The sequence below is a fragment of the Giraffa tippelskirchi genome, chromosome 9 (assembly GCF_054371585.1).
Source record: "Giraffa tippelskirchi isolate mGirTip1 chromosome 9, T2T-mGirTip1v1.2.pri, whole genome shotgun sequence".
Classification (NCBI taxonomy): domain Eukaryota; kingdom Metazoa; phylum Chordata; class Mammalia; order Artiodactyla; family Giraffidae; genus Giraffa; species Giraffa tippelskirchi.
In genome coordinates, this window is record NC_137283.1 from 49,967,501 (window position 1) to 49,994,562 (window position 27,062).

The 27,062-nt window shown below is 38.4% G+C and overlaps 1 protein-coding gene across 1 annotated transcript in view; it reads left to right on the forward strand.

The window, feature by feature from the left end:
• The window catches only part of MAP4 (microtubule associated protein 4), a 155,207-nt gene that overhangs the window by 71,935 nt on the left and 56,210 nt on the right, over window positions 1–27,062 (forward strand). The window contains 1 exon segment of the mRNA XM_081525772.1: window positions 5,513–5,581. Coding sequence (XP_081381898.1) covers window positions 5,513–5,581 — 69 coding nt within the window.

Consider the following 27,062-nt stretch of genomic DNA (forward strand, 5'->3'; position numbering starts at 1 on the left):
CCTATATGCGAGACAGAATAAGAGACACAGATGCATAGAACAGTCTTACGGACTCTGAGGGAGAAGGTGAGGGTGGGACGTTCTGGGAGAATAGCACTGAAACATGTATATTATCATATGTGAAACAGAACACCATTCCATGTTCGATGCATGAGACAAATGCTCAGGGCCAGGGCAATGGGATGACCCAGAGGGATGGGATGGGGAGGGAGGTGGGTGGGGGGTCCAGGAAGGGGAACACATGTAAACCCATGGCTGATTCATGTCAATGTATGGCAAAAACTACTACAATATTGTAAACTAATTAGCCCCAACTAAAATAAATAAATTTATTTAAAAAAAAAAAAGAAGTAGATCTTTGTGTTACTATGTAAATTACAAGGAAATTTGTAAGTTTTAAACAAATGGATTCAACCTGTTGTTTACTTTGCCACTTGGAAATGTTTCTACTAGAATGTATATACCATTCTTTGTAACTCTGCATTGGTCTAAAGTAGCAATCTTGAAACTTTTTAGTCACATACCCATATGGGAATTCTCAAAAATTTTGTACTCTTTGTACATTTTTAACTTGACATCTAAATTTTTTAAGCAGAAGTTTACATAGTTGGAAAGTATTTAATTTTCAGGATGTTTCACTTTTACCACATAAAATCATAGTTATATCAGTCCTTTAAATGTATCCAAATGCTTCTAAATATATAGGATTTTGATTCCTATTATCATTTACTTAAAAAATGCATGAACAAGCTATTCTTTATCATTGGAAATGTAAATCTTTCTTTTGATCCCTTGAACCCTCATTTCTGTTCCATTTGTCATAGACTTTTATCCTGACAGAATATATTTTTAAACTTGAAAGGTTTTTTCTTCTGGGTAAATTATCATAATTCTCTAACAAGTATGTAAACTTACATTTTGATGTAAAAAATTCCTGTAACCAAAGCATCCTAAGTATAACTTGGTCCAGAGGAGATTTATCATCACAATTACTAGTAGTACCCAGTTGATCACCTTTGTCACAATTTTTGACAAATTATTACCAACCATAAAAGTTGAATCTGATTGGATATTTTTTTTTTTTTTTTTTTTTTGGCTGCTCGGCTTGTGGGATCTTAGTTCACCAACCAGGAATTGAACCTGAGTCCTCTGCTGTGGAAGCACAGAGTCTTATTCACTGGACTGCCAGGGTATTCCCTGGAAGTGTTTTTCTAGTGAGATTGTTTGCTCTATTATTTTCCTTGATTAGATTCTAAATCTGTGAGTAACCATTTTTTTGCTACTCTGGAAAGGATTTAACAATATTTATTCCTGTTGTTTTCATAGATAATAACAGCCAAAAAGCCCTATTCACACAGCTTCTTATGTGAGAGTGGAAGCTCTATTATAGCAATATATTCAGTTCTTTGAGTTCTATGCTAAGAATTCTATAAGTCAGTGTTACTAACATTTATTTTTAATGTCCTATCAGGTGACAACCTCATTATGACCTCTTTCAATTTTGGAAAATCAAAGAATTGGAAACTCCCTAACCTGGAAAGGATTTGTTAATCATTAGATAATCACTTTTTTTAGGGGCTTGCTTTTGTTTCATGGATATGTGGTATTTTCTTTCATCCTTATGAGGAAAATAACATACTTCTTTTTAAAAGTCTAGTTGTATCAGCATTGTTTCCCTGGGTGGTAATTTATTCTCTTTGAATGTGATGTCTTTTTTTTTTTTGGTAGTGGTTTTCCTGAGTTATTTGGCCATACTGTCCATTTGAGATTCCCTGTGTTACATGACTGTTTTCTACCACCTGCCTCTGGCAGGGATGTGACGGTGCTGCCCGGTGTAGTGTGGGGCTCCCCCCACAACCCCTCTGGGTATCACCATTCACCCGGTGAGCAGGCTTCCTCTCGTGCCAAAGCATTCAGTGTCTTTTCCCATCTGGGGTTTGGCACAAAGCTGACTGCTGTGGGGTGAGGGAGGGAGAGCATGGGGAAAGTAGGGACTGGCGTGGCAGCTTTTCCTGAAGTCCCACCATTGCGGCTGTCTCCAGCCTAGAGTTACCTCCAGGGAGTACTGTGTCCCTTCCTGGGCCTTCTTTGGGCTGGGGTTTCTTCTCAGGGTGGTCTATTTGCTTCATTCACTTGGATATTTCTTATAATTTCTGGTCTGCTAGGGGGTACTCTTCTTGATTTCTAGATCTTTTATTGCTTTTTTTAAAATCAATCTTTCCTGCTACTTCTGACTGCTTGTGATAGCATGTTGAAGCTGGCCTGTGTGCCTCAGTCTGCAATCTGTCCACTCTTTAAGGTGCTCAATTAAAACAGTAGTTTACATCTGTTAAAGTCATCCTTTTAATCCCTGTCTCTGGTTCCCTGCACTTCTTTCCTTAGCAGTTAGCAGTGATGTTTGGTATATATTTTTCCATATTTTTCCTGATTATTTATGTGTGTTGTTTTTAATAGTGCTATTATGTCATACTTACTTTTACTTTATTCTTTTCTTTTTTTAAAAGCAACATGTTTATATACTATTATATATATATATATAATACTATGTATGCTATTATATATAGTATACTATTACTATTATATATATTACATAATATTATATATCTAATATATATAATATTATATATATTTTTTAAATATTTATTTATTTGGCTGCATTGGGTCTTAGTTGCAGCATGTGAGATCTTGGTTACATCACATGGGATCTTTCGTTGCAGCATGCAGGCATGTGAGATCTAGTTCCCCAACCTGTGTTACAAGGCAGATTCTTAACCACTGAACCACCAAGGAAGTCCCTGATTATATTTTAATATATGTGCTTTTTTCTTTAATAACATTTGGCATCCTGAAATCTTCCCATATTAGCTATCTCATTTCTTTTAATAGCTGCATCTTATTTCACAGCTTAGTGAATCTCCTGGTAGGCATTTGTTACTTTTAAAACAATGCCACAATAAGCATCCTATTTACTTTCATTTTTATGTACTTTTATATCTTTTCCATGAGCTACCTACCTAAAATGAATTGTTACGCTGGTATTTCAAAATTTGATAAACTGTCAGATTTTCTCACAGAAAGTTTGTTTCAACTATATTTCTCCAGTGGTGTATGAAATTACCCTTTTTTCTTACACCTTTGCCATCATGGGCTATTATCAAATTTAAAAAAGATTTCATCATGCTTATAGCCAAAAGATGATATCATTTTGTAATATGCATTTTCCTGTAGTCTACATTTTATTTCCTTTTTGCAATTTGCATTTTAAACTGAGGTAGATTTTTGAAAATAGGCACTCTTTCTTGAGCTAGGAAGAATACATTTTATAAGCTTACTGAATGAGTGTGAATTTATTTATGTGAAATATGTTCTAGCTCATGTTTTTCTCTCTTGATAAGTGAAACACAATATGTGAAACCCTAGCATGGTGCATGATGCATGCTGGGTATTTAAGAAAAGTCTGTTATCTTTCGTTCCTTTTATTTTCCTCCCCTTGTTCCAGTTAATTGATATTTTCTTTTCGGTCTGCCTTATTCTTTTAGGTTTTTCTCTAGTTGTTCCTCTGTTACTTGAGATAACAGAATGAATAATCTTTTCAGTGAGTTTATATGAAAGATTTCTGCCTTGGGTTTGTGAGACCCAGAAGCTTGGACATTGTAGTTTGTTGTCTTCCAAAGTAAACTCTTGCATTTCATATTTTAGTAGCATATGTTCTAGAGTTTTTCTTGTCTTATGAAAAATCTGTCTGTGAGGTTAAGAGGATTTGCAGGAACTTCTTGGGTTGGTAGGCTAACTGGGCAGGTTGCTGAATGTTAGATATAGTCAGAGCCTTTCAGAAAGGTTATATGTCCTCAAATTGATCTATATAGTAACAACAGTCAATATCCCATCAGAATTTTTTTTTATAAATCAACAACTGTCTCTAAAATTTATATGGAAAAGCAAAAACAGTAAAATATAACAACACAATTTTGGAAAAGAGTTAGTTTGGAGGACGCACATGATGTCACTTTAAGATTTTATAAAATACAATTATCAATTGTATTTTAATTGTATTGTGGTACTGGCAGATGGATAAGTTTATAGATTAGTGGAACAGGAGAGTCCAGAAACAGACCTACATGTTATTTGGTCAGTTGCACCTTTTCAACAAAAGTGCAAAGGAATCAGTGGAATAAAGGAACAATTAGGTATCAATGTACAAAAATATGAACCTAGACCCGTATTGTAACACCACATAAAAAAGGGCTCGGTGTGAAACCTAAACGAAAACCATAAAACTTCTAGACGAAAACATTGGAGAAAATCCTGTGACCCTGCATTAGGGAGAAATTTCTTAGATACCCCACCAAAAGCATGGAAGCATGAAAGAAAAACGGGAAATTAGACTTTATCAAAATGGAAAGCTTTTGCTGTTCAACAGACACAGTTAAGAAAATGAAAATATGTTTCTTGGGTATATGTTTTTGGAAAATCCTTTAATTGGAGAAAATATTTGCAGAACTCACCTGATAAGGGTTTGTATTCAGAAAAATAAAGAATCTTCAAAACTGAATAATAAGAAAATACACAACCCAATTAAAAAAAAATAGTCCCAAAAATCTGACCATCAAAGAAAAAAATCAGTTCATCAAAGAAAATTAAAGACTGCCGAACATATGAAAGGATGCTCAGTATCCTAAGTTATTAGGAAATGAGACACAAATATATTGTTGTTTTTGTTTAGTCAATAAGTCGTGTCCGACTCTTTGTTACCCTATGTACTGTAGCTCTCCAGGCTCCTCTGTCCATGTAATTTCCCAGGCAAGAATACTGGAGGGGGTTGCCATTTCCTTCTCCAGGGGATCTTCCTGAAGCAGGAATTGAACCTGCGTCTTCGGTTTGTCAGGAGGATACTTTACCCTTGAGCCACCTAGGAAGCCCAGTCTAGTAGAATAGCTTTTTTTTAAAAAAAGCCCACTGCTTCCAGAAGTGCTACAGGTGACCTCCAGGTAATCATCATGTACAGAAGCAGTGATGGGACCCTAGGCTTTATGTGGCAGTTGTTTTGTTTATTTTTGGTTGCATCGGTTCTTAGTTGCTGACCAGGGAACAAACCTGCGTCCTCTGCATTAGAAGGTAGATTCTTAACCACTGGGTCACCAGGGAAGTCTGTGTCCTTGGAGTATTTGGTTTGAATCACTGGTTCTAAACCACTGGTGCTTCATGGTAATTTTTTGAGTATAATCGTAGTCTTTGACAACGTACAGGGCAGGAAAGACTTTGACTTGCTGTAAGGAAGGCTTCTCCTGTAGTTGTGGCTCCTATTAGAGTTTGAATGCCGTAGAAATTAATGACTCAGTTCTCTTCTCTGTTTTTGGGTTTCCTTTCATTCGATCTTTAAATTTTGGACAGATTTTATCTGCTGTAAGCTAATGCTATGAAGAGTGACAAAAATTCTAGTAGTTAGACAGTAGTGGCATCTGGTTTTCATTTTTCTGTCAGAGTGGGTAATTATTCTCTGTGGTCGTTGCAGGTACTCCATCTTCTCAAGCCACAGTGCTTGCTAACGGTGACCACGGAATAGAACGGAATGATGTCACTGGTAAGTGGTTCCCAGGAGTCCTCAAATGTGTGGGTGAAACAGTTATGGTAAACACCTAACACCTTGATCAGCTCCTTTGAGGAGAACTGATACTGGAAGCATATGGATCATTTGTCAGGGTACTCTTATTCTTGGTTGTTGTATTTAAATCCAGGGCGTCTGCCCCATAACATTTCCAACAATGGAGAGAGTGAATTTCATTTGATATTCTATGAATATTTTTTACAGTTGTACCACTCAAGAGCTGGATCAATCTTAATAATACACTTTTGATGCAGAATGACCATCATCAAAATATGTAGTGTTGGAGTCCTTTGGCTGCCACAACTCTTTGAGCAGGACTTGTCCCTGACTGCACTTAGTTTGTCCACACTGCGCTTAGTTTGCTTTCCATGGCTCCCTGTTAGGAAACTTGTGAGCTGGAAATTGAAAGTTCTTTCCTTTCTCTTGGGCCCTCAGTCTGTTTTGTCCTTGTTTTTTTCCCTTAACTGTTACTTTGAAATTTGTCTGTAATGCCTAGCCCATTACCAGGGCAGCACTGAGTTACTGTGGCTCCCCCCGTGTATTTGTAGTGAGCAAAATTTTCGAAGTAGTAGCAGGGTCCACAGGGATGTATTCTGTAAATAAATTGTTTAGGTAGCTAATATGAGAGCTATATTGAATTTTTTAAAATAGTTGCGCTTAATTGAACAATCAGGCTGATGCTGTTGACCCAAATGAAAAGACTTCTGTTTAACTGGGGCATAACGTTTGCTTCACATTACTGCAGGGAGGCTGGCACTAGCCGTGGCTGTGTTTCTCTTCTTGCATGCATACCTCAGCCTTTAGAAGTCCTGCCTTGAGTTATCGAAGGATTTCTCCGTTTCTAAGGCTTCCGTAGAGCCTTCTGTTAGCAATATCAGTTATTCTGGGATTTACTCTTTATCCTGATCCTGTGAACTTTAGAAATGTTGTATACATCTTTATACCTTAGGTTTATTGATGACTAGGTTCTTTTATTTTTCCCTCCCTCCACCCAAGTTCTATTTTTATGAATGTTAGTTTGACCCAGTGACAGTAAATCCTTACTAGCAGCTCATTAATTAGGAACTCTTTACTTTAAAAGCTGGAAACAACCAGAAGTGCAAATTTACCCATCTCTCTGTTGTGTGAACTGAAATTTTTGTGATTTTCTTTTTTTTTAAATAATCTTAGTTCCTATGTGATACTGACTGTTTCTGTGCCTGCTTTGAAAGCAAAGGTCTATATGAGCTTTAAGAAAGGCTTTAAGAAAATATTTAGAGAAATATCTCCATGACTAAAGGAGCAGAAGTTTGAACATAAACTTTTTAAAAATGAATAGATTTCACTTTCTTTAACAAGGAGGCAGTACCAGGGGAAAAAAGGGGGGTTGATTTGGTTAGCCGTTGGGAAGAATGAATTCCATTTTCATCTGGGAAGGAAATGACTATCACCACTCGAATAGGTTTCTTCTCTAGCAGGATGTCAGGTCTGACCAGAGGAGACTTAAACTTGACATAGCAGTTTTTTCCCACTGCCACAGCGTAATAGTGCAGGGGAAAAAAGAAAAATGAAACAGGAAAAACATGCAGGCTGACCCTTACTGTTTGAAGACTTTAATTCTGTGGCAACAAAAAAAGAGCCCGACTGTTTATGAACTGTCCGTTGCCATTACGGGAGCAGGTCTTTCTGCTCTTGGACACCTCCCCGCCCTAGTGTAGAATATAGTTTGCACACCTGGGGAGATGCTATCTTCTGAATTTGACCTCTTGACTATGTTAAAGCAGGTGCTTTACTGAAAATATGCATGTTTCGTTGGGGATGGGAAGGGGTAGGAAGTGGGCAAAGAGTGCATGTTTTCGGAGCATGTTGTGACAGCATTCTAATTTGGCCCTCACTAACTAGAGCATGTAGCTCTGTGCCATTTTGAAATTTCCCATTTCTATTTGCTTCAGAGTGTTATCTGTAGTCCTAAGAGCAGACCTGCTCTGCTGACAGTGTATAAGGGTTTATGAGCATCTTGCTATGTTGAACTTGCTGTTTACTAATGACCTGTGCTTTTCCGTCCTTTCCTTCCCCTTCCTACTTCTCCCTCCCTTCCTATTTTTCTCCTCCTAGAAGCCTAGCGTGTCTCTCAACACTGGGGCTGCTGCAACACCAGACCAGTGATCTTTCCTAAGCACCGTTACACTTGTAAAACCTTCAGCATTTTGCAGAGCTTTGCTTTCCTTCCTGGACACGATATAGAAGAACCTGAGGGTAGTTCTTCGGGGCCCATTTCTGCTGATTCCTGAGCAAACCACCTGCTTCCTTTTGTGCTCCGCAGGGCTTGATGGAACCTGCTTTCCCTTTGTGAGCTCAAAGTACCAGATGGATTTTTTTTTAATCCTAGTTTTGTGAGGGTCGTCCAGTGTCTTTTATTTCTCGTTCTCTTTTAAAACTCATTTTATCATTTAATTCAGTCTCACATTTTTCTTTTCTTTAAACATTTTTTAGTTGGCCTTTTTCATTTGGTTTTCCAATCTTCAACCTGAATCAGGGTACTGTAACAGCAAATGAAACGGTGACCTTTCATAAAGGGGTCTAGTCCACCAGTACTGCAGTGAACCTCCCTCTTTCTCTCCTCCTCCTTCCCTCTGTAAGCTTGCTTTTAGGGTAGATTCATCCTTCAGGCTACCTGTGTTTCTCTCCACCTAACTAACATTTGAATAATGATAGCTGTTTTAGTTTAAAGTTTTCTAATTTAGAGTAGTTCTGATTAAACTTTGAAAAATATTTCCTCAAATGAAATCATCCTTTGTTGTTTGCAAGTTGGGCTGAAATTGTTTCTGTTATGAAATTATGATCTATTTGTGCAGACGTAGATTCTCCTGAAAATTTGACAGCCTTGTTATTGTGTATGGAATTTCATATCCAAAATTTCTTAGCAATACATTGAAGAACTACAGTTAGTTACCAGGTTTCTAATGAAATGATTATCTGACTGGACTCAAGCTCTGTTCAGATCCATTAGAACTCTGGTGGTGTCTTTGTGCAGCCTGAGGTGGAACTGGTGGGTCACATATGAAGACTTGTGTGTTAAGTCCTTTACCATAAACCTCACCATTTATTTTTACACATTCTGAGGATTGTTCCAGTTGGAATTTCTTTTTTCTCATTCCTCATTTTTCCAAAATAATAGCTAAAAAAATCTGAAACCATCTGGGACATACACTGTGGAACTTTTCAAATGATAAGCTTTGATTGGATTTTTAAAAGTAGAATATAAAGCATGGACCGTGCTTTGATATTGTAGAGGAGTTCTGGTTTAACATCTAGAATGTGAGATACTCTTTAAAATTTTCTGTCCTCTTACTGACTGTAGGCTTGTATAATCACTAAGCTACTGATTGTTTCAGGTTGAATATTTAGCACTGTGTTCTGAGGAAGATTTCAAGATGTACGTTTAGATCCTCTGATACAAAAGTACATTTGGGATGTGAAAGTTAGAATTTTATGAAAGTTTAAACCAAGTCTCTGCAATGACTTCTAGAATTTAGAAAGTGTTCCCTCCTGTGGTCACAAGGGTTTGTTCCTTTGCCAGGAATTCCTTCTGTGGGTTCTGGAGAGAAGACAGTTACAGGAGGCACATTTTAGAGGGAAGTGCTTAGCCTTACCTTCTAAGCAGTTGATAAATATGAAAACTCTTACCATTGGAGAAAAATCTGAAAAACAGCACAGGAGAGGAGAATATCTAATAAAACATAACTCTTTCCCTTTGGTATGTAGTTGTCTCATACGTTTTTCTGGTGCCCCCCCTTTTTTTTTTCCTGGCAAAGGAACATTTCAGAACTGATAGTGGTAACTTCAAAAAGTCATACTTGACATACTTCTTTCATTCCTTTCACCATCTCTGCAGCTTGTCTAGGTGACAGGTGGGTAGAAAAGCCTGGGTGTGAGCCCTGTGGCATGGTTGTGTTCAGAAACACACACTCATGCTTCATTATTAACATTGACTTATTCCACTTTAATTTCCACTTTGTCATATTTATTTTTGTTTGAAATTTGTTTTTGTTTTCTAAATACATTTCATTTTGAATTTATGGAATTGTTGAAAATTTCTACTAATAGCCAGCTAAACTTTCGTATATATTATTAGCTGTATTTCACTTGGAGGTTTCATTTTGAAGTAAATGTATGTAATATTTCATATATAGCTTCATATGAAGTCCTGTAATAAAATGCTGTATTTCCGTGATGGTCATACCCAATGGCCCAGGATCTCACTGGTGAGGTAGCCAGACGGATAAAGGTTGCTCTATTGAAATGGTTGTTTCTTATATGCAATCTCTCTTTCTCTCTCTCTCTTATTCTTCTTTGGCCCAATGTAGAGCTTTGTTTTTAAGTAATATTTTTATAACTTTATTTACACACCTAAGTTTGTATTTTTTGTGATTATAGATTTCAATGGTTTTGTACATTGGAACATTTTAATGTGATCATTGTGCTAAATAAATTACACTAATAAACATCTTACACTAACACTATATGGACTGGATTTTGGCTGGGTTCTTAATTATTGAAGTATAACGTGACCAGAAGATAAGATTTGTAAATAAAGACCCTTGCACTTTCGGTCTAACAAAGCTTCTAATTTGACCTATAATAATTCCATAATTACTTGGTTTTTTTACTTTCTGCTAGCTACCTTCACTGACGTTGTCGTTTTAGACAGAATGTACTCCCTTTTATCTGCAATCTATAAGAGTTAAGAAGCCAAAATCATTATTTGATATTTTATAGTATCTGATAAGAAAGATAGTTGGCAGAGTAAGCAATTTGTGATTTGTTGTTCAGCAGCTGAGTTGTGTTTGACTCTTTTGTGACCCCATGGACTACAGCACTCTAGGCTCCTCAGTCTTCTAGTATTTCCCTAAGGTAGCAATAAGTTATTCCAAAAATTATTCCATGGCATATCGATTACTGTTAAGATACTTTCTAAATGCTACACTTAAATTTTGTTTAGTCTAATTAAAATTCACATTTACATTCTTCCTAAATTAATTCTTCTGAATTAATAAATAAATGTGTTACATTTAGTAGTGTTTTAGTTTTGTAACCATATTGTTTGATCATTTAGTAGTCTGTATCGGGGAAAAATTTAATGGAATGCCCAATTTCCTAGCCATTCTGGGTTAGTGTTTTCTTTACAGTAGATAGGTTTGCAAATGCAATATGTTGACTGAATTAAGACAGTGACAAGATCGAATATCTAAGGTAATTTGCATGGCATAAAGAAACTTTTTTTAGCTTGGCAAGCAGTTACTTTTTTTAAGAAAGATCAATTTTTTGTTCTTTAGTTTCCTTTCATTGAGAGCTCAATAATTGATTCTTAGTTTTGAAGCACAGTAATTTAAATACTATAAACAATAATTCTCAGTCCTGACTGACCTTCTTATAGGTACCCTATGATTTAACTCTTCATGATGGGGCAATCCTTGTGTTTTGTTAGGGTATTCATTTTGATGAAAGTGAGATGAAACCTGGCCTCAGTTGGGTTCTTCCTCTTTGTTGACCTGGTAATATGGTCGAGTTGGGAGGCTGGAGAGGGTTCTGGACAAACACACAGGACTGGTGGGGCAGGCACAGAGCATTAGTTTTATTCCTAAGTCATGTGTAAAACTGGATTATCCTCCATTTTATTTTGATGCTGTTTCCATTACAGTGAAGGCTTAATAAGACTTAATCACAAATTATTTGTAGAATAAATATGCTGCCATGGAGGCAAATTACAGTTATTTACACTGTTTGGGGCTGGATGCAGTACACTAAGTGCTCCACAAATGGCAGTGTTACCAGTGGTTTCCATTGTGATCAGAGTAGGTGGCTTTATATTGTGATAACTCTTCTGAATGTGATGTGTTACCATTCCCTCAGGTCAGTCCAGCAGTGAAACAAACAGTAAAACTGCTTTGTTAGAATGTCATGACACTGAAAGTGTCCTGGGTATTTTTCATTCCTGTCACCTGTATCATTAGATGAAATGCAAAGGATTTTGTGTTAGAAAAGTTCTAAGCCATCAAAAATATAAAATCTAAACAGAAAAATCGGTAATGTTAACGTCTTTGAATAGCTATTAAAACCAACCCATAAGCTGCCATTAGATCTTGTAAATGAAGCCTGAACATAAAGCTGCACACTATGTTCTCGGATGTAGACACAGCAAGGCAGCCATTCCCCCCTGCCCCTGCTCAAATGCTGAAAACAAAGCTTTAGTTTTTAGTTTTTTTCCTTTCATTTTCAGATATGAGTTGCATGTTGGAAACACACCAGTAAAATGCTAACACCTAATATTTCTTTTGTTTGTTTGGTTGTTTTGTTTTTCCCATCTAGTATTTCTTAAAAGTTGTTGTTTATTATTTTCTGGTAAAAATAAATAACTTCTTAGAAAAATCCACATGTATCCATTAACACAACATGTTACATTTACTTCTAGGGTATTTAGGACTCCCTTGAAAGGATCTCAGGGAATGAGCTTGAGAACCTTCATCCAAACAGCATTTAATTATACAGTGAGCCATTCAGTTTCTATTTCTGTTGGAGGTAAATGAAACCAAATAGCTTCTTCCTGAGCTTTGAGTGAGTCCAGGCTTCTGATACACTTTTTAAACCCAAGTTTGTTTATATGATTTGCTTTTCTTTGTGGAATGAAACTCTACCCTATGCCAGAAAACATATGTCGATAATAGAATATTTTCTTTTTTATTTGTAATTCTGTAAGTAATATAAGAATACATTCTCCTTTCTAAGAAAAATTAAAGCATTATAGATAGAGCCACACTATCAGAGACCAGAAATTTTTACTCACAGAACTAATATTCACACACAGCTACTGTAAGTTGATCTTGTATTTTTTACCTGAATCTAGACATGAACATATTTTTCTGTCTGATTCATCTTATTAATAATAAGGGTAACTTATTATTGTATAACACATTAAAGTTTGTAGAGTGCTTTTGACTGTATAACGGTATTTATTTTTCATTTGAAGAAGTTGAAGTAGGTTAAATAAGAGAGCTCAGAATTGAACCTAGTCTGGTAAGAAGTCCTATGCTCTTTCTACCACAATGTCATGTCTCAGTAGATCTTCTAATCTTCAGAAGTCAGTTGGAAAGAATGGACGTTTGAAGTCCTGTTTAAAGCCTTTTTTAGACACTATTTTCTGGGAGAAAATCTAGACTGAGGCAAGGGTTTTTTTGCATGTAGGTAATTTATTTTGAGAAGTGATTTGGGAAACGAGTGGGAGACTGCAAAAAGTGAAAATGAAAAGAGGAAAAACCAGTACAATCAAGTATTACTAACTTTGTCACTGCTGTGGACAAAGAGGGCTTTTTCCTATTGGGTAGAATTTAAAGGGTGAGAGGTGCAGGGCACAAGTGGTGTCCAACTGACCAGGAAGTTAACTCAACAAAAGATCTGTCTGCCTATACTTCACCGTAGAGGATGATATCCTTGAGTTCTATACAGGGAAGACGGAACTATCTACCATGGAACTAATTTCAAAGCCTAATTGTTAGAAACTGTGTAACTAACCATTAGTTTTGGAATTTCCTAATGTTTTATGAATCAGTTTTAGTAGTTTCTCTCTTTCTAGGAGTTTGTCCATTTCAACTAGGTTATTTAAGTTGTTGACATACTGTAGTTGTTGGTGTTCCTCTATAACCTTTTTATTTCTGTAAAATTGGTGTAATGTCTTCTGTTTTATTCTTGAATTGAGTAGCTTGAGTTGCATCTCTTTTCTTGATTAGCTGAAGATTTGTCAATTTCATTGAGCTTTTCAATGAGCACCTTGGTTTTCTCTTATTTTTCTCTTTTATATTTCATTTATTTCCACACTCATGTATTATTTCTTTCCTTCTGCCTGATTTAGGTTTAGTTTGCTCTTTTCTTTCTAGTTCTTTAAGTAAAGGTAGAAGGTTATATTACTGACATGATTTTTTTTTCCTTCTCTCTTCATATAAGTGTTTACAGCTATAAATTTCCCTCTGAGTAGTACTTTAGCTGCATCTCATAAGTTCTGGTTTTCATAAGTGTTGTGTTTTCATTTTCATTTACCTCAAAAGTATTTTCTAATATCCTTTGTGATTTCTTTGACCTATTGGTAATTTAGGAGTGTGTTATTAATTTCCACATATTTGTGAATTTCACAAATTAACTTATTGTTGCCATTTCCTAATTTCATTCTGTTGTGATTGGAGAACATACTTTGAGTTATTTCAGTCCTTTTAAATATACTCAGACTTGTTTTATTGCATAACATATGGTCTGTCCTAGAGAATGTTCCATGTGTACTTGAGAAGGATGTATGTTGTTCTGTTGTTGAGTGGAATGTTCTATAAATGTCTGGTAGGTCTGCTTGATTTATAATATTGTTCAGGTCTTCTGTTTCTTACTGATATTCTTCTTAGTTATTCTATTCATTATTAAAAGTGGTGTATTGAAGTCTCCAAACAATCGTTGTTGATTTGTCTATTTCTCAATTTTGTTAGTTTTTGCTTCGTATATTTTAGAGCTCCCATCCTAATGCTTTAAGGAGAAATTAAAATAATAATAATTTTATATACTTTTTACATTACACTGTTCAAGAATTAATTTGTTGTGAAAGAATATGGGGTGTGGATAAGAGGATATATACACATGATTACTCCAACTATGAGCTTATAGCAATAGTAGTGAAATATCAGTCACTGGTAGGAAGATTCAAAGTGCTATTTCAAGATGCTCATCATCGCTAATTATCACAGATCAAAACTATACTGCAGTGAGGTACCACCTCACATAGTCAGAATGGCCATCACTGAAAAGTCAACAGATAACAAATGCTACAGAGGGTGCGGGGAAAAGGCAACCTTCCTACACTGTTGGTGGGAATGGAACTTGGTACAGCTGCTGTGGAAAACAGTATGGAGTTTCCTTAGAAAACTAAAAAATAGAGTTGCCATAGGAACCATCAATCCAACTTCTGGGCATATATCTAGAAAAAAATAATTTAAAAGGTATACACACCCCTGTGTTCATAGCAGCACTATTTACAATAGCCAAGACATGAAAACAACCTAAATGTCAAGCAACAGATGAAAAGATAAAGAAGACATGGTACATATATATGATGGAATACTACTTAGCCGTAAAAAGAATGAAATGATGCCATTTGCGGCAATGTGCATGCAACTAGGGATTATCATACTACGTGAAGTAGGTCAGAAAGAGAAAGACATATGCCATATGATACCGGAGAAGGCAATGGCACCCCATTCCAGTACTCTTGCCTGGAAAATCCCATGGACGGAGGAGCCTTGTGGGCTGCCGTCTATGGGGTCGCACAGAGTCGGACACGACTGAAGCGACTTAGCAGCAGCGGCATATGATACCACATATCTGTGAGGTCTAAAAATATGACACAAATGAACTTGTCAGTGAAACAAAAAGTCTCACAGACATAGAGAACAGACTTGTGGTTGCCAAGGAGGTGGGGGAAGGGCTGAATTAGGAGTTTGGGATTAGCAGATGCAAACTATTATACAGAGAATGGGTAAATAGCAAGGTCCTACTATATATAGCACAGGGAACTACATTCAGTATCTTACAAAAAAATCAGAAAAGGAAAAAGTTTTTTCAAAGAATTTTTTTCCCTTAAAATATCAACTACTTTTTTTTTGTAGAAGTTGAAAAATCTATCCTAAAACTTGCATGGAATCTCAAAGGATCCAAAATAGCCTACACAGTCTTGAACAAGAATAAAGTTAGAGCTCTCAGTCTTCCAAATTTACTATAATGCTGCAGTAATTAAAACAGTGGTGCTCTTGGCATAAAAACAGACATATAGACTAAAAAATAGAATAGGGGGCCCAGAAATAAACCCTTGTATATATGGTCAGATGATTTGAGACAAAGGTGCCAAGACTATCCAATGGGGAAAAGATAGTCTTGGTGTTAGAAAAGCTGGAGGTCACATGCAAAAAAATGAAGTTGGATCCCTACATTATATCATATACAAAAATTACCTCAAAATGGTTCAAAGACCTAAATATAAGGGCTAAAACTATAAGACTCTTGGAAGAAGACATAGGGCAAATGCTTCATGGCGTTAGATTTGGCAACGATTTGTTGGATGTGACACCAAAAGCACAGACAACAAAAGTAAAAATAGGTAAATTTGACTCCACCAAAAAAAACTTCTTGTGCATCAAAAGACTCTTTCAGTAGAATAAAAAGGCAACTCATGGAGTGGGAAAAAATATGTGCAAAAACATGCATCTGACAAGGAATTAATTATCCAGAATATATAAAACACTCCTACAGTTCAATCACGTGAAAACAAAACTTAATAAAAAAGAGCAAGGGACTTGAGTAGACATTTCTCCATATATTGGCTTATATGCCGATAAACACATGAAAAGGTGCTTATCATCACCATTACCATTTGCATTCAGTTCAGTTCAGTTCAGTCACTCAGTCGTGTCCGACTCTTTGCGACCCCATGAATTACAGCACGCCAGGCCTCTCTGTCCATCACCAACTCCCGGAGTCTACCCAAACCCATGACCATCGAGTCGGTTATGCCATTCAACCATCTCATCCTCTGTCGTCCCCTTCTCCTCCCGCCCCCAATCCTACCCAGCATTAGGGTCTTTTCCAATGAGTCAACCCTTCGCATGAGGTGGCCAAAGTATTGGAGTTTCAGCTTCAACATCAGACCTTCAATGAACACCCAGGATTGATCTCTTTTAGGATGGATTGATTGGATCTCCTTGCAGTCCAAGGGACTCTCAAGAGTCTTCTCCAACACCACAGTTCAAAAGCATCAACTCTTCGGCGCTCAACTTTCTTCACCGTCCAACTCTCACATCCATACATGACCACTGGAAAAACCATAGCCTTGACTAGACAGACTTTTGTTGGCAAAGTAATGTCTCTGCTTTTAAATATGCTATCTAGGTTGGTCATAACCTTCCTTCCAAGGAGTAAGCGTCTTTTAATTTCATGGCTACAGTCACCATCAGCAGTGATTTTGGAGCCCCCAAGAATAAAGTCTGACACTGTTTCCACTGTTTCCCCATCTATTTGCCATGAAGTGATGGGACCAGATGCCATGATCTTAGTTTTCTGAACGTTGAGCTTTAAGCCAACTTTTCCACTCTCCTCTTTCACCTTCATCAAGAGGCTCTTTAGTTCTTCTTCACTTTCTGCCGTAAGGGTGGTGTCATCCACATATCTGAGGTTATTGATATTTCTCCCAACAATCTTGATTCCAGCTTGTGTTTCTTCCAGCCCAGCGTTTCTCATGATGTACTCTGCATATAAGTTAAATAAGCAGGGTGACAATATACAGCCTTGATGTACTCCTTTTCCTATTTGGAACCAGTCTGTTGTTCCATGTCCAGTTCTAACTGTTGCTTCCTGACTTGCATACAGGTTTCTCAAGAGACAGGTCAGATGGTCTGGTATTCCCCTCTCTTTCAGAATTTTCCACAGTTTATTGTGATCCACACAGTCAAAGGCTTTGGCATAGTCAATAAAGCAGAAATAGATGTTTTTCTGGAACTCTCTTGCTTTTTCGATGATCCAGCGGATATTGGCAATTTGATCTCTGGTTCCTCTGCCTTTTCTAAAACCAGCTTGAACATCTGGAAGTTCACGGTTCACGTATTGCTGAAGCCTGGCTTGGAGAATTTTGAGCATTACTTTACTAGCATGTGAGATGAGTGCAATTGTGCAGTAGTTTGAGCATTCTTTGGCATTGCCTTTCTTTGGGATTGGAACGAAGACTGACCTCTTCCAGTCCTGTGGCCACTGCTGAGTTTTCCAAATTTGCTGGCATATCGAGTGCAGCACTTTCACAGCATCACCTTTGAGGATTTGAAATAGCTCAACTGAAATTCCATCACCTCCACCAGCTTTGTTCGTAGTAATGCTTTCTAAGGCCCACTTGGCTTCACATTCCAGGATGTCTGGCTCTAGGTGAGTGATCACACCATCGTGATTATCTGGGTCATGAAGATCTTTTTTGTACAGTTCTTCTATGTATTCTTGCCACCTCTTCTTAATATCTTCTGCTTCTGTTAGGTCCATACCATTTCTGTCCTTTATCGAGCCTATCTTTGCATGAAATGTTCCTTTGGTATCTCTAATTTTCTTGAAGAGATCTCTAGTCTTTCCCAATCTGTTGTTTTCCTCTATTTCCTTGCGATGATCGCTGAGGAAGGCTTTCTTATCTCTCCTTGCTATTCTTTGGAACTCTGCATTCAGATGGCATTTGCATTAGGAAAATGCAAATCAAAAGTACAGTGACATACTGCTTTACACTTGTTAGGATCTAGGCTATTGTTTTAAAACAAGCAAACAGAAAATAACAAGCATTAATGAGGATGTGGAAAAATTGGAACCCTTGTGCATTGCTGGTAAGAATGCAAAATGGTAGAACCGTTAGAAGAAATAGTATAGTAGACCCTCAAAATATTAAAAATAGAAGTACTGTATGAACCAACAATCCCACATCTGGATATATACCCAGATAAAAGCATGAACTTTGTACACCCATGTTTATAGCAGCATTATTCTTAATAGGCAAAAGGTGGATACAACCCAAGTGATATATACATAATGTATAATAGAGTGGTGAAAGTGAAACTCTCTCAGTCTTGTCCAATTCTTTGCAACCCCATGTATTACACAGTCCTTGGAATTCTTTAGGCCAGAATACTGGAGTGGGTAGCCTTTCCCTTCTCCAGGGGATCTTCCCAACCCAGGGATTCAACCCAGGTCTCCCACATTGCTGGTGGATTCTTTACCAGCTGAACCACAAGGGGATATACAATAGAGTATTATTCAGCCTTAAAAAGGAAGGAAATTCCAACACGTGCTCCAACCTGGATGAGCTTTGACGACGTTATGCTAAGTGAAAAAAGCCAGTCGCAAAAGAGTAAACACTGATGCCACTTATATGTTTCTGCTTATATGAGGTACTGTATATAAGTAATCAAGTTCATAGAGACAAAGTAAAATGATGGTCGACAGGAATTGAGAGGAGGCAGGGAATGGGGAGTTGTTTTTCAATGTGTACAGAATTCTGGAGATGGATGGCAGTGATGTTTGTGTATTAGTTTGAATGTACTTAATGTCAGTGAGCTGCACATCTAAGAATGGTAAAAATAAATAAATAAACAATACTAGCTCATTTAAAAAAATATTTTTTTCAAAGTAACCATTGTGTACTTACAGATCTCTTCAGAATTGAAGTGTTGTTTTATGTATTAGCCATCGTGTGAGTTTGTACTAATTTTTCTGGTTGCGCAGAGAAATGCCCAAATTTATAAACATGATTTAAATGCTAACCAGAGTTTTAAGAAGCATCTTGTGGGAACAGATGTAATACTGGTTAAATTCCATGAGGAGGTTGGATGAGAACTAAGAAAATTTGAAATTAGAGCTTGAAATCTCCATTTAGATGAAGAGTTGACATGTCAAATTTGAGGGGTCCTAAACTGAACTTCTGCCCCACTCCCCAAAACAAACAGAAAACAAAACCTTCTCCAGCTCATTAAACAGAAATAGAATATTCTTGTTGTTGCTCAGGCTAAATGTTTGACTTCCCCATCCTCTCTTTGTCTTGCATCCCACATCTGTTTTGTCAGAAAAATAGATCTGCAACCTGACCACTCCTCACTCCTCTCCTTTTCTCTCCCTGGTTTGAGCCACCACCTCTCACTTTGACTGCTGCAATAACCTCCCAGATCAGTCTCCCTCCTTGCATTCATTTGGTCCCTATAGTATATTCTCAAAAACACCCAGAGTGGCCCTGTACATAAATCATGTTATTCTTTTGCTCAGAATCCTCCAGTAGTTTCCTATCTCAGAGTAAAAGCCAAAGTCCTTACTCAGATACCATAAGGCCTTATGACCACATTTACTTATTCTTCCCTTTGTTAGCTTTGCTTCACTGCTGTTCTTACCACAGTTCCTGGACAAGCCAGGTGGGCCCCTGCCTTGGGGTCTGAGCACTCGTTGATTTCTCTATCTGGGATGCTTTTCCCTCAGATACACTTGTAGTTCATTCTCCACCTTCTCAGAGAGGTCTTCTCTATGTTACCTGACATTGTACCCCTTCCATTTTTCTCTCCTACTTTGCTTTAGTTTTATCCATGGCACCCATTGCTTTATCATTTGTACAATTTAATTACCTTGTTTATTGTCTGACTTTCCTCATTAGAAAATAAATGTTACAAGAGGGACAGGGCTTTTGGCTTTTGTCGCTGCTGTGGCCCAGCACCTAGACCAGTGACTGGCATAGAGTAGGTGCACAGTAGCTATTTATTGAATGAGCAGTCTTGTTGAATGTGGGTTTGTTTTTATTTTTAAAGATGAGGGAAAGAAATGTGGTTCTACAGGAGTCTGTTTTAAATTGACAGCGTTATGTCTGCTAAGATGAAAGGGTAGAGGCTGGGAGAAGGCTCTGATGGGCTCAGACTGGAGCAGAGAGGTGAGCTCTGGTGGGGGGGAGTGCCGCAGAACCCCTCTGGCAGTGGAGGAGGGGATTTCTGCATCATTCTACAGCATATCAAGACTTTGGCCCATTTGTTATATTTCTGTAGCATTTAAGAGATGTGGCAAGGAATAAAAACTTGTGCTATGAACTTCCTGTGCTATTGAGAAAATTACAAACTTCTAGACCATAATAGCTGTTTAATGTTGAAGAGGAATGGGCTGCCTTGCTATTTTGTGTTTAAACAGATTACCTGGCTTAAATTTTTGTATATTGTGAAGTTTCATAAGGGTTTGATTATGTTTCCTTCTTTGCTTTTCACCAGTATGTTTCTCTTTGTAGGTGGTTCTTTCTGTTTGTTTCAGGACTCATATAGGCAGGGAATGTTAAGAGCAGGGTCAGATGTAATTGCAGTGATTTTTGACAGGTTATTGGTACATATCTTTGAGGAAATAAGTCCCTCTAGTGGTTTGTTTACATTTGAGAAAGCTGAGTAAAGAGCAGGCCTAGATCTACCACCTGCTAACTTTGGTCTCTTAGGCAAGTTGTTTGCCCTTTTCAAGCCCAAAGTGCTTCCTGTGTAACAGGAGAACTAGTAATAAAAGAATTGTTTGCATTAGGGGACAGAAAATACTTTCAGTGCTTGGTAACTTGTTTGAGGGGTTAATAAATGTAAAATGATGATTAATTAGAGGTTTAATAAATGTAATAATGATTAACGTCCACTTAGTTCTTACAGGTTCAACCTAATAAATAGTGCTGCCAATAAATCATTCTCTGTTAGTCATCAGCCCCCTTTCCTATCTAAATGGGTGTAACTAGAGCACATTTGGTGTCCTTTGTCTTTGGAGATTCTGTATTTCCAGAGGACAAAATTGAAGGTGAAACTTTCAAAAGACTCCAGGCAAACTAAGGAAGAGCCTTTGTTTCGTTTCTTGTGAGGAAATTAATTTAGGACTTTGTCACTGCCAAAATCTGGGACAGTTGATTCTCCAGTGGAGATTACAGCAATTTGAAATGAGCTGAGAAGATGCAAAGCTGTATGAATTATAAATTTTACTCTAACCCTAACCCTAACCCTAACCCTAACTAAGTATTAACGTTAGACTTCTTAGCGATCTTCATTGAAGAGTTATGCTTTCTGGTTAATAAAAGATAGTATTTCTGATCATTGGTTTTTCTGTGTAGAATAAAGAGCTAATCTGCTGTTGGAGCTGTCGTAGGTGTTGGTGCTGAGCAGCAGAGGTGCAGTATGCTCTCAAGCACATGATGGCCCTTTGACTAGAGATTAGCATGTGCCTTATAATTCGTGTTCTTTGGGATAAATATTGCTTATTCTTTTCCCCATTTTTGTCTGTAATGTGGATTTAAACCATCTTATGGATTATTTTTTTTTAATTGAGGTATAATTGACATGAAACACTGTTTCAGGTGTACAACATAATGAGTTGGAATTTGTGTAGGTTGTGAAATGATGACCACAAAAGACTCTGGTGAGTATCTGTCACCACCCTTAGTTACAGAAATTTTTTTCCCCCGTGATGAGAATTTTTCACTCTTAGCCATCTCAGTGGCTTAATTCTCGGTATCTGTATCAATCAAGGCCTAGTCAAGAGTCAGAAACCACACAGTACTTTGAATGGGGAATTAATTACTGAGGGGTAAAGAGAAAGCAGATGCCCCACCTACCCCAAGCCAGGGACTTACATCTGTTAGGAACCGGGCTGCAGCAGACGAGGTGACCTTCGCAGAGAAGCTGGCAAAGCTTCCTCTGTAGCTGCACCCCACTGCCTGCATTCCTACCTCAGCTTGACTTCTGGTCAGGTGAGCAGCAGCATTAGATTCTCATAGGAGCACAAACTCTACTGTGAACTGCACGTGTCTCCTTCTGAGACTCTAATGCCTGATGATCTGAGGTGGAGCTGAGGCGTTGATGCTCACACTGGGGAGCCCCTGCAAATACAGATTGTCATTAGCAGAGAAATTTGCATAGAGCCCATAGTAAATCAGTTGCTTGCAGACTCACATCAAAATCCTATCAGTGAGTGACAAGTGATGGTGAGTTATATAATCATTTTAACACATGTCACAATGTAATAATAATAGAAATAAAGTGCAGAATAAATGTAATGTGCTTGAATCATTCTGAACCCTCCACCTCACCCCCAGTCTGAGGAAACATTGTCTTCCACAAAACCTGATGCCAGAAAGTTGGCAGCTGCTATTCTAAAGGATATGGAAATGGCAGGTATAAGGGAGCAGTTAACTACCCTAGACTGAATCAGAGTATATAGGAAAGAAAAATTTGGAAGAGGGCCCTCCTGCTTCAAAGCCAGTTTCTTTTCTTGGATGTCTTCACTGGATGTTTGCTGAGGAAATGTAGACCAAGGTTGGCAAACAGGAAGCTGTATGTGGACATGCTGCTGAATCAGTGGGAAGTCAGCTTGGGGCACTGGCAGAACTTGCCTGAGAAGGTGCTCACAAGAGTGCCTGTAAAACATGTTCGGATGAGTGCCACTGGGTGTTCTGCACACCAGCAGAGCATCACAGGAGCAAGGAGATGGAAAAGCACCCTGGAAGCAGGAGAAGCCCCTTCCTCATCACCCTCTACTAACCTTAATATCATGCCAACTGGCAAAGGAGAAACATTTACCGAGTCCAGCCCCATTATCACAAGCAAGGCAGTGAATAGAGGCTGAGTGAACTGAGAGGGAATACAATGATACCTGGCACAATCTACCCATTTGACTACTTAGTACCCATATGTATTTGTCTACATATATTTGAGCTTTCATATACCAGCAGAACAACTCTTACGTTTGCATTTAACAAGCTATAGCTATCTCTCATATGATGGAGGTGGCTTTCATCCTTTCCCCAAAGTGAGATGCTCAGTACCTATAGTCATGGTATGCATTGCTGGATGTATTAATCAATCCTCAAGTCACAGTGGCAGTGGATAATATTCTTTTGTCAAGAGACTGATTGTAAAGTTAACCTTTGACAAATTATAATAATGGAAAGAAAGAAGAAAAGAAGAAAATTATTGCAGTACATAAATAAACAATATAACAAAGAGAAAATATACAAAGCCGTCAGAGTTCTTATTTTCGTAATTAGTCACAAGACCAGAATTGGTATCTCTGAGTTCTTTCTTCAGCTCCCATTTTCTGGTTCCCTTGCCCTCAGCCAGAACCTCAGCTGGTAGAAATTCTTTTCCTGGTGAAATGATCTAGAATTTCAAGTTGTCATTTCTTCAGTAGTATGGCCTTTTTTTTAAATTGTCCTAGTTTCCCATGGACCTTTATTATTGACATGGAAGTATTAAGAGGTACCTCACAGACTCCACTGGGTTCCATACCTGATCCTCCTTACTTGTATTGTGTTGCAGCAACACACTTTTCCCTTGATAATGAGGCTCAATTCTCCCAGCAAGTACAGTAGCCCTTTTTCCTGCCCGTTGGTTCAGTGGAGTAAGGAGTCCCAAATGGCCATGTAGGAGTCTCATTTTCTAGTTCAGTTAAACTGTTGTATATGATGGTAGGTGTATTTCTTCCTTGGGGACTAAGACCTTCAAATTAGCAGAACTCCAGTCTGTCAGGACTTGAAGTGAAAATTCGATGAGTGAGTTATTGGATACAATAGTGTTTTCCCCTTGATTCTCGAATCTACGTATTATGGCTGTTGTGGAGACGGCACTCTGTAAGGTTCAAAGCATTACCCCCATTCTTTTAGGGCGTTGTTTCCCAGTTGAAACTACAACCGAGTAAGTGATTATTCCATCTTTTAATTGGGCCAGCCATCCTGGGTGATGCCCTGTGATAATGCCAGTTAATTCTATGGGCTTGAGCCTTTTTTTTTTTTTTTTCCCCACTTTGCTGTGAAATGACTTTGTTGATTGGAAGCAGTGCTGTGTGAAATGTTACGATGGTGGATCAGGCATTTCATGAGCACTGGCAGAAGCAAGGTAGGAAGAGAAGGCAAATCTGTATCTGGAATACATGTCTAGTCCACTGAGAACCAATTTCTACCTCTCCCTAATTGCTCCCACAGTCTCCCCATGATATTCAAGGGTAGTGTAATCAACTTAGTCTCCCTGGGAATGGTACCCTATAGGAGGCCGAGTTTGAGTCTGTGCTGTTGACAAGTTGGATACACTTGGCAATAATTTTAGCCAGGTCAGCTTGGTTTAGGGGAAGCTCATGTTGTTGATCCCATACATAGCTTCTCTCCCCGCAACAATGGTCACTTTTTCATGGATCCATTGAGGAAGCACTCTGGTGCCTGAGACAAGAGGCTGGCTGATGTCCATAGCGTCATTTTGTCAGCCTGGTTATTAAGGGCTTCCTTTACAATAAATGGGCTTTCCTGGTGACTCAGATGGTAAAGAATCCACCTGCAATGCAGGAGTCCCGGGTTCGATCCCTGCATTGGGAAGTTCCCCTGGAGAACGATATGGCTACCCACTCCAGTATTCTTGCCTGGAGAATTGCATGGACAGATAAGCCTGGTGGGCTACAGTCCACAGGGTCACAAAGAGTCAGACCCAACTGAGCAACTAACACTTTTCACTTTTTTTCTCTTTACAGTGGATACCCTTTAATGATTAGTGATGTGGGGTACAATAGTATAATCAGTGTAAACCATGTCTCACTCCATGGAGAGTGGCAGCCAGCTGCTCTGCTCAAAGGTCCACCCACTTGGAGGATTTTCTCTCACCATTGTCCTTCAGGGTTACCTTTAAATGGGGCTCGAGTGCTGTGTCTTGTCTGTGCAGATTCATGTATAAACCAGACTGGAGTTTTTTCTTAGCTAACTGAGCAAGCTTTTAGAGCCACTTCTAGCTGCATAAGTTAACACATTAAAGACCAAATATAGAATTATATTCTACCCTCCTTGGTCAAATGTCCTTAGAAACTATTTCTACACCTAGTCCCCAAGTTTCTGCCAATATGTTATTATCAGAGTCTTTTTTTTTTTTTTTTTGCTATGCAGTCTGTTTCCTTCACGCTTCATAAGGTATATCTGTTACCCTAGACCTGGCTTGGCATTTATCTATAAAGGACCAGATATAAATATATAAGGCTTTGTAGGCCATATGGTCTCTGTCAGCAGATAACTCAGCTCTGCTGCTGTAGCACCGAAGTAGCTCTAGACAGTATGTAAACAAATGAGTGTGTCTGTGCCCATTTATTAATTGGTCACTGAAATGTGAATTTCACAGAATTTTCTTTCCTGTTTTAATTTTTTAAACTATTGAAAAATGAGCTTTGGCTGATGATGATGTGTCAGTATAGGTTCATTGATTATAACAAATGTACCTCGGTGGTGGGTATTTTGATGCAAGGGGAGGCTTCTGGTGGTGATACAGGAATATTTGGGAAATCTATATACTTTCTATTCAGTTTTGCTGTGAACCTAAAACTAGTCTAAAGTTTTAAGTTGTGGGCTGTTACAAAAATAGGTGGCTGAGCAGATTTTGCCCATACACTGTAGCTTCCCAAACATTGCCCTAGAGAATGCTGAGATTTGACCCTGGTTATGGGTCCAGAGGGAGAGAGAGTGGCTGTGGTAGGCCCCAAGGAAAATGAGCATCCTCTTTCAAAGCGTCTGCCCCAGGTGAAATTTTCAGGGATTTAGTCAGTTTCTTTAGGCTCCTAAGGACAAGCGCCTTTATTCGCGAGGCCCACAGTGACCTGGGGCCTTATGATTATAAATTCCATCTGGATATAACCAGTTGTCTCCTTCCCAAATGTCATTCTTCCATTCTTTTCCAGTCTGTGTCATGTGGGAAACTTGGTGAGACTGTGGAATTCAACAGACATTCTGATGAAATTTTTTGTTTGATTTTTTTTTTCTTTAAACAATTATGGACCTGTGGCTACAGGAAATAAGAGATTCTCTGGGGCTGTAATATAAACTCTCTGATTTTCAAGCTAACTCTCAGCTCTTGAGAGACCTGAGTTGGTCATTTTCTTTCTTTGAGCACTCAGCGTATTCAGTAGGCTCTGTCCATACTACAGTTATTGCAGTCATTGCTCTCGCCAAAACATTCAAGTGCAACAGTTGCTTGGGCTCCCCAGGTACTTGCTTTAGTTTATACTTAAACACAATCACATTTGACAGCTCAACTAACTGTGTTGCCCCTGTGTGCTGTGGATTAATAGTACCCTGTTTCTCATTGGTAAGGTGCTTATTAGCATTGCACTGAAACCCAAAGGCCTGACAAACCAGTCTCCACATCCCATGTTTGTAAGTCTGTCTTCCAGTCACCCTACTTTTGGTACCAATTTTGTGTTAAGGTCCAGTCAGCAAATAGAAACAATAATTTGAACAAGAGAAAGTTAATATAAAGAATAACTAAGTAATATTGGGCTTCCCTGGTGGCTTAGCGGTAAAGAACCCACCTGCCAATGGAGGAGACAAGAGTTCCATCCCTGGTCCAGGAAGATCCCCTGGAGAAGGAAATGGCAACCCGCTCCAGTCTTCTTGCCTGAATAATTCCATGGACAGAGGAGCCTGGCAGGCTACAGTCCACGGGGCACAAAGAGTCCGACATGATTGAGCAGACACACATACAAACTAGTAATAAGATATCACCCACTAAAGGATAAAGACAACCCTGAGAAATAAAGGAATAGCAGATAAGGAAACTGAGGCAGGATATAGAAGAAAGGGATACATTTGAAAGAGGGCCCACCCCAGGCTGAGATTCAGACCTCTTGAAGTCTGCTGGAGGGTGGAGAAGTTCCTGAGATGCCACAGACTGAGGGGTACCAACAGAACTCTCCATGAAACTCAGTAGGAGTTGACCGGGGTGACAGCAGAAGTAAAGAAAGGTCACCTGTTTGGTGCCACTGAAACTTGTGGGAGTGAGCACCACTCAGTATCTCACTCACCCAAAGAGCGAGAACAAAAGAAAACACCTTGGAGCCTGGCACATACTGTAGATGCTGAAAT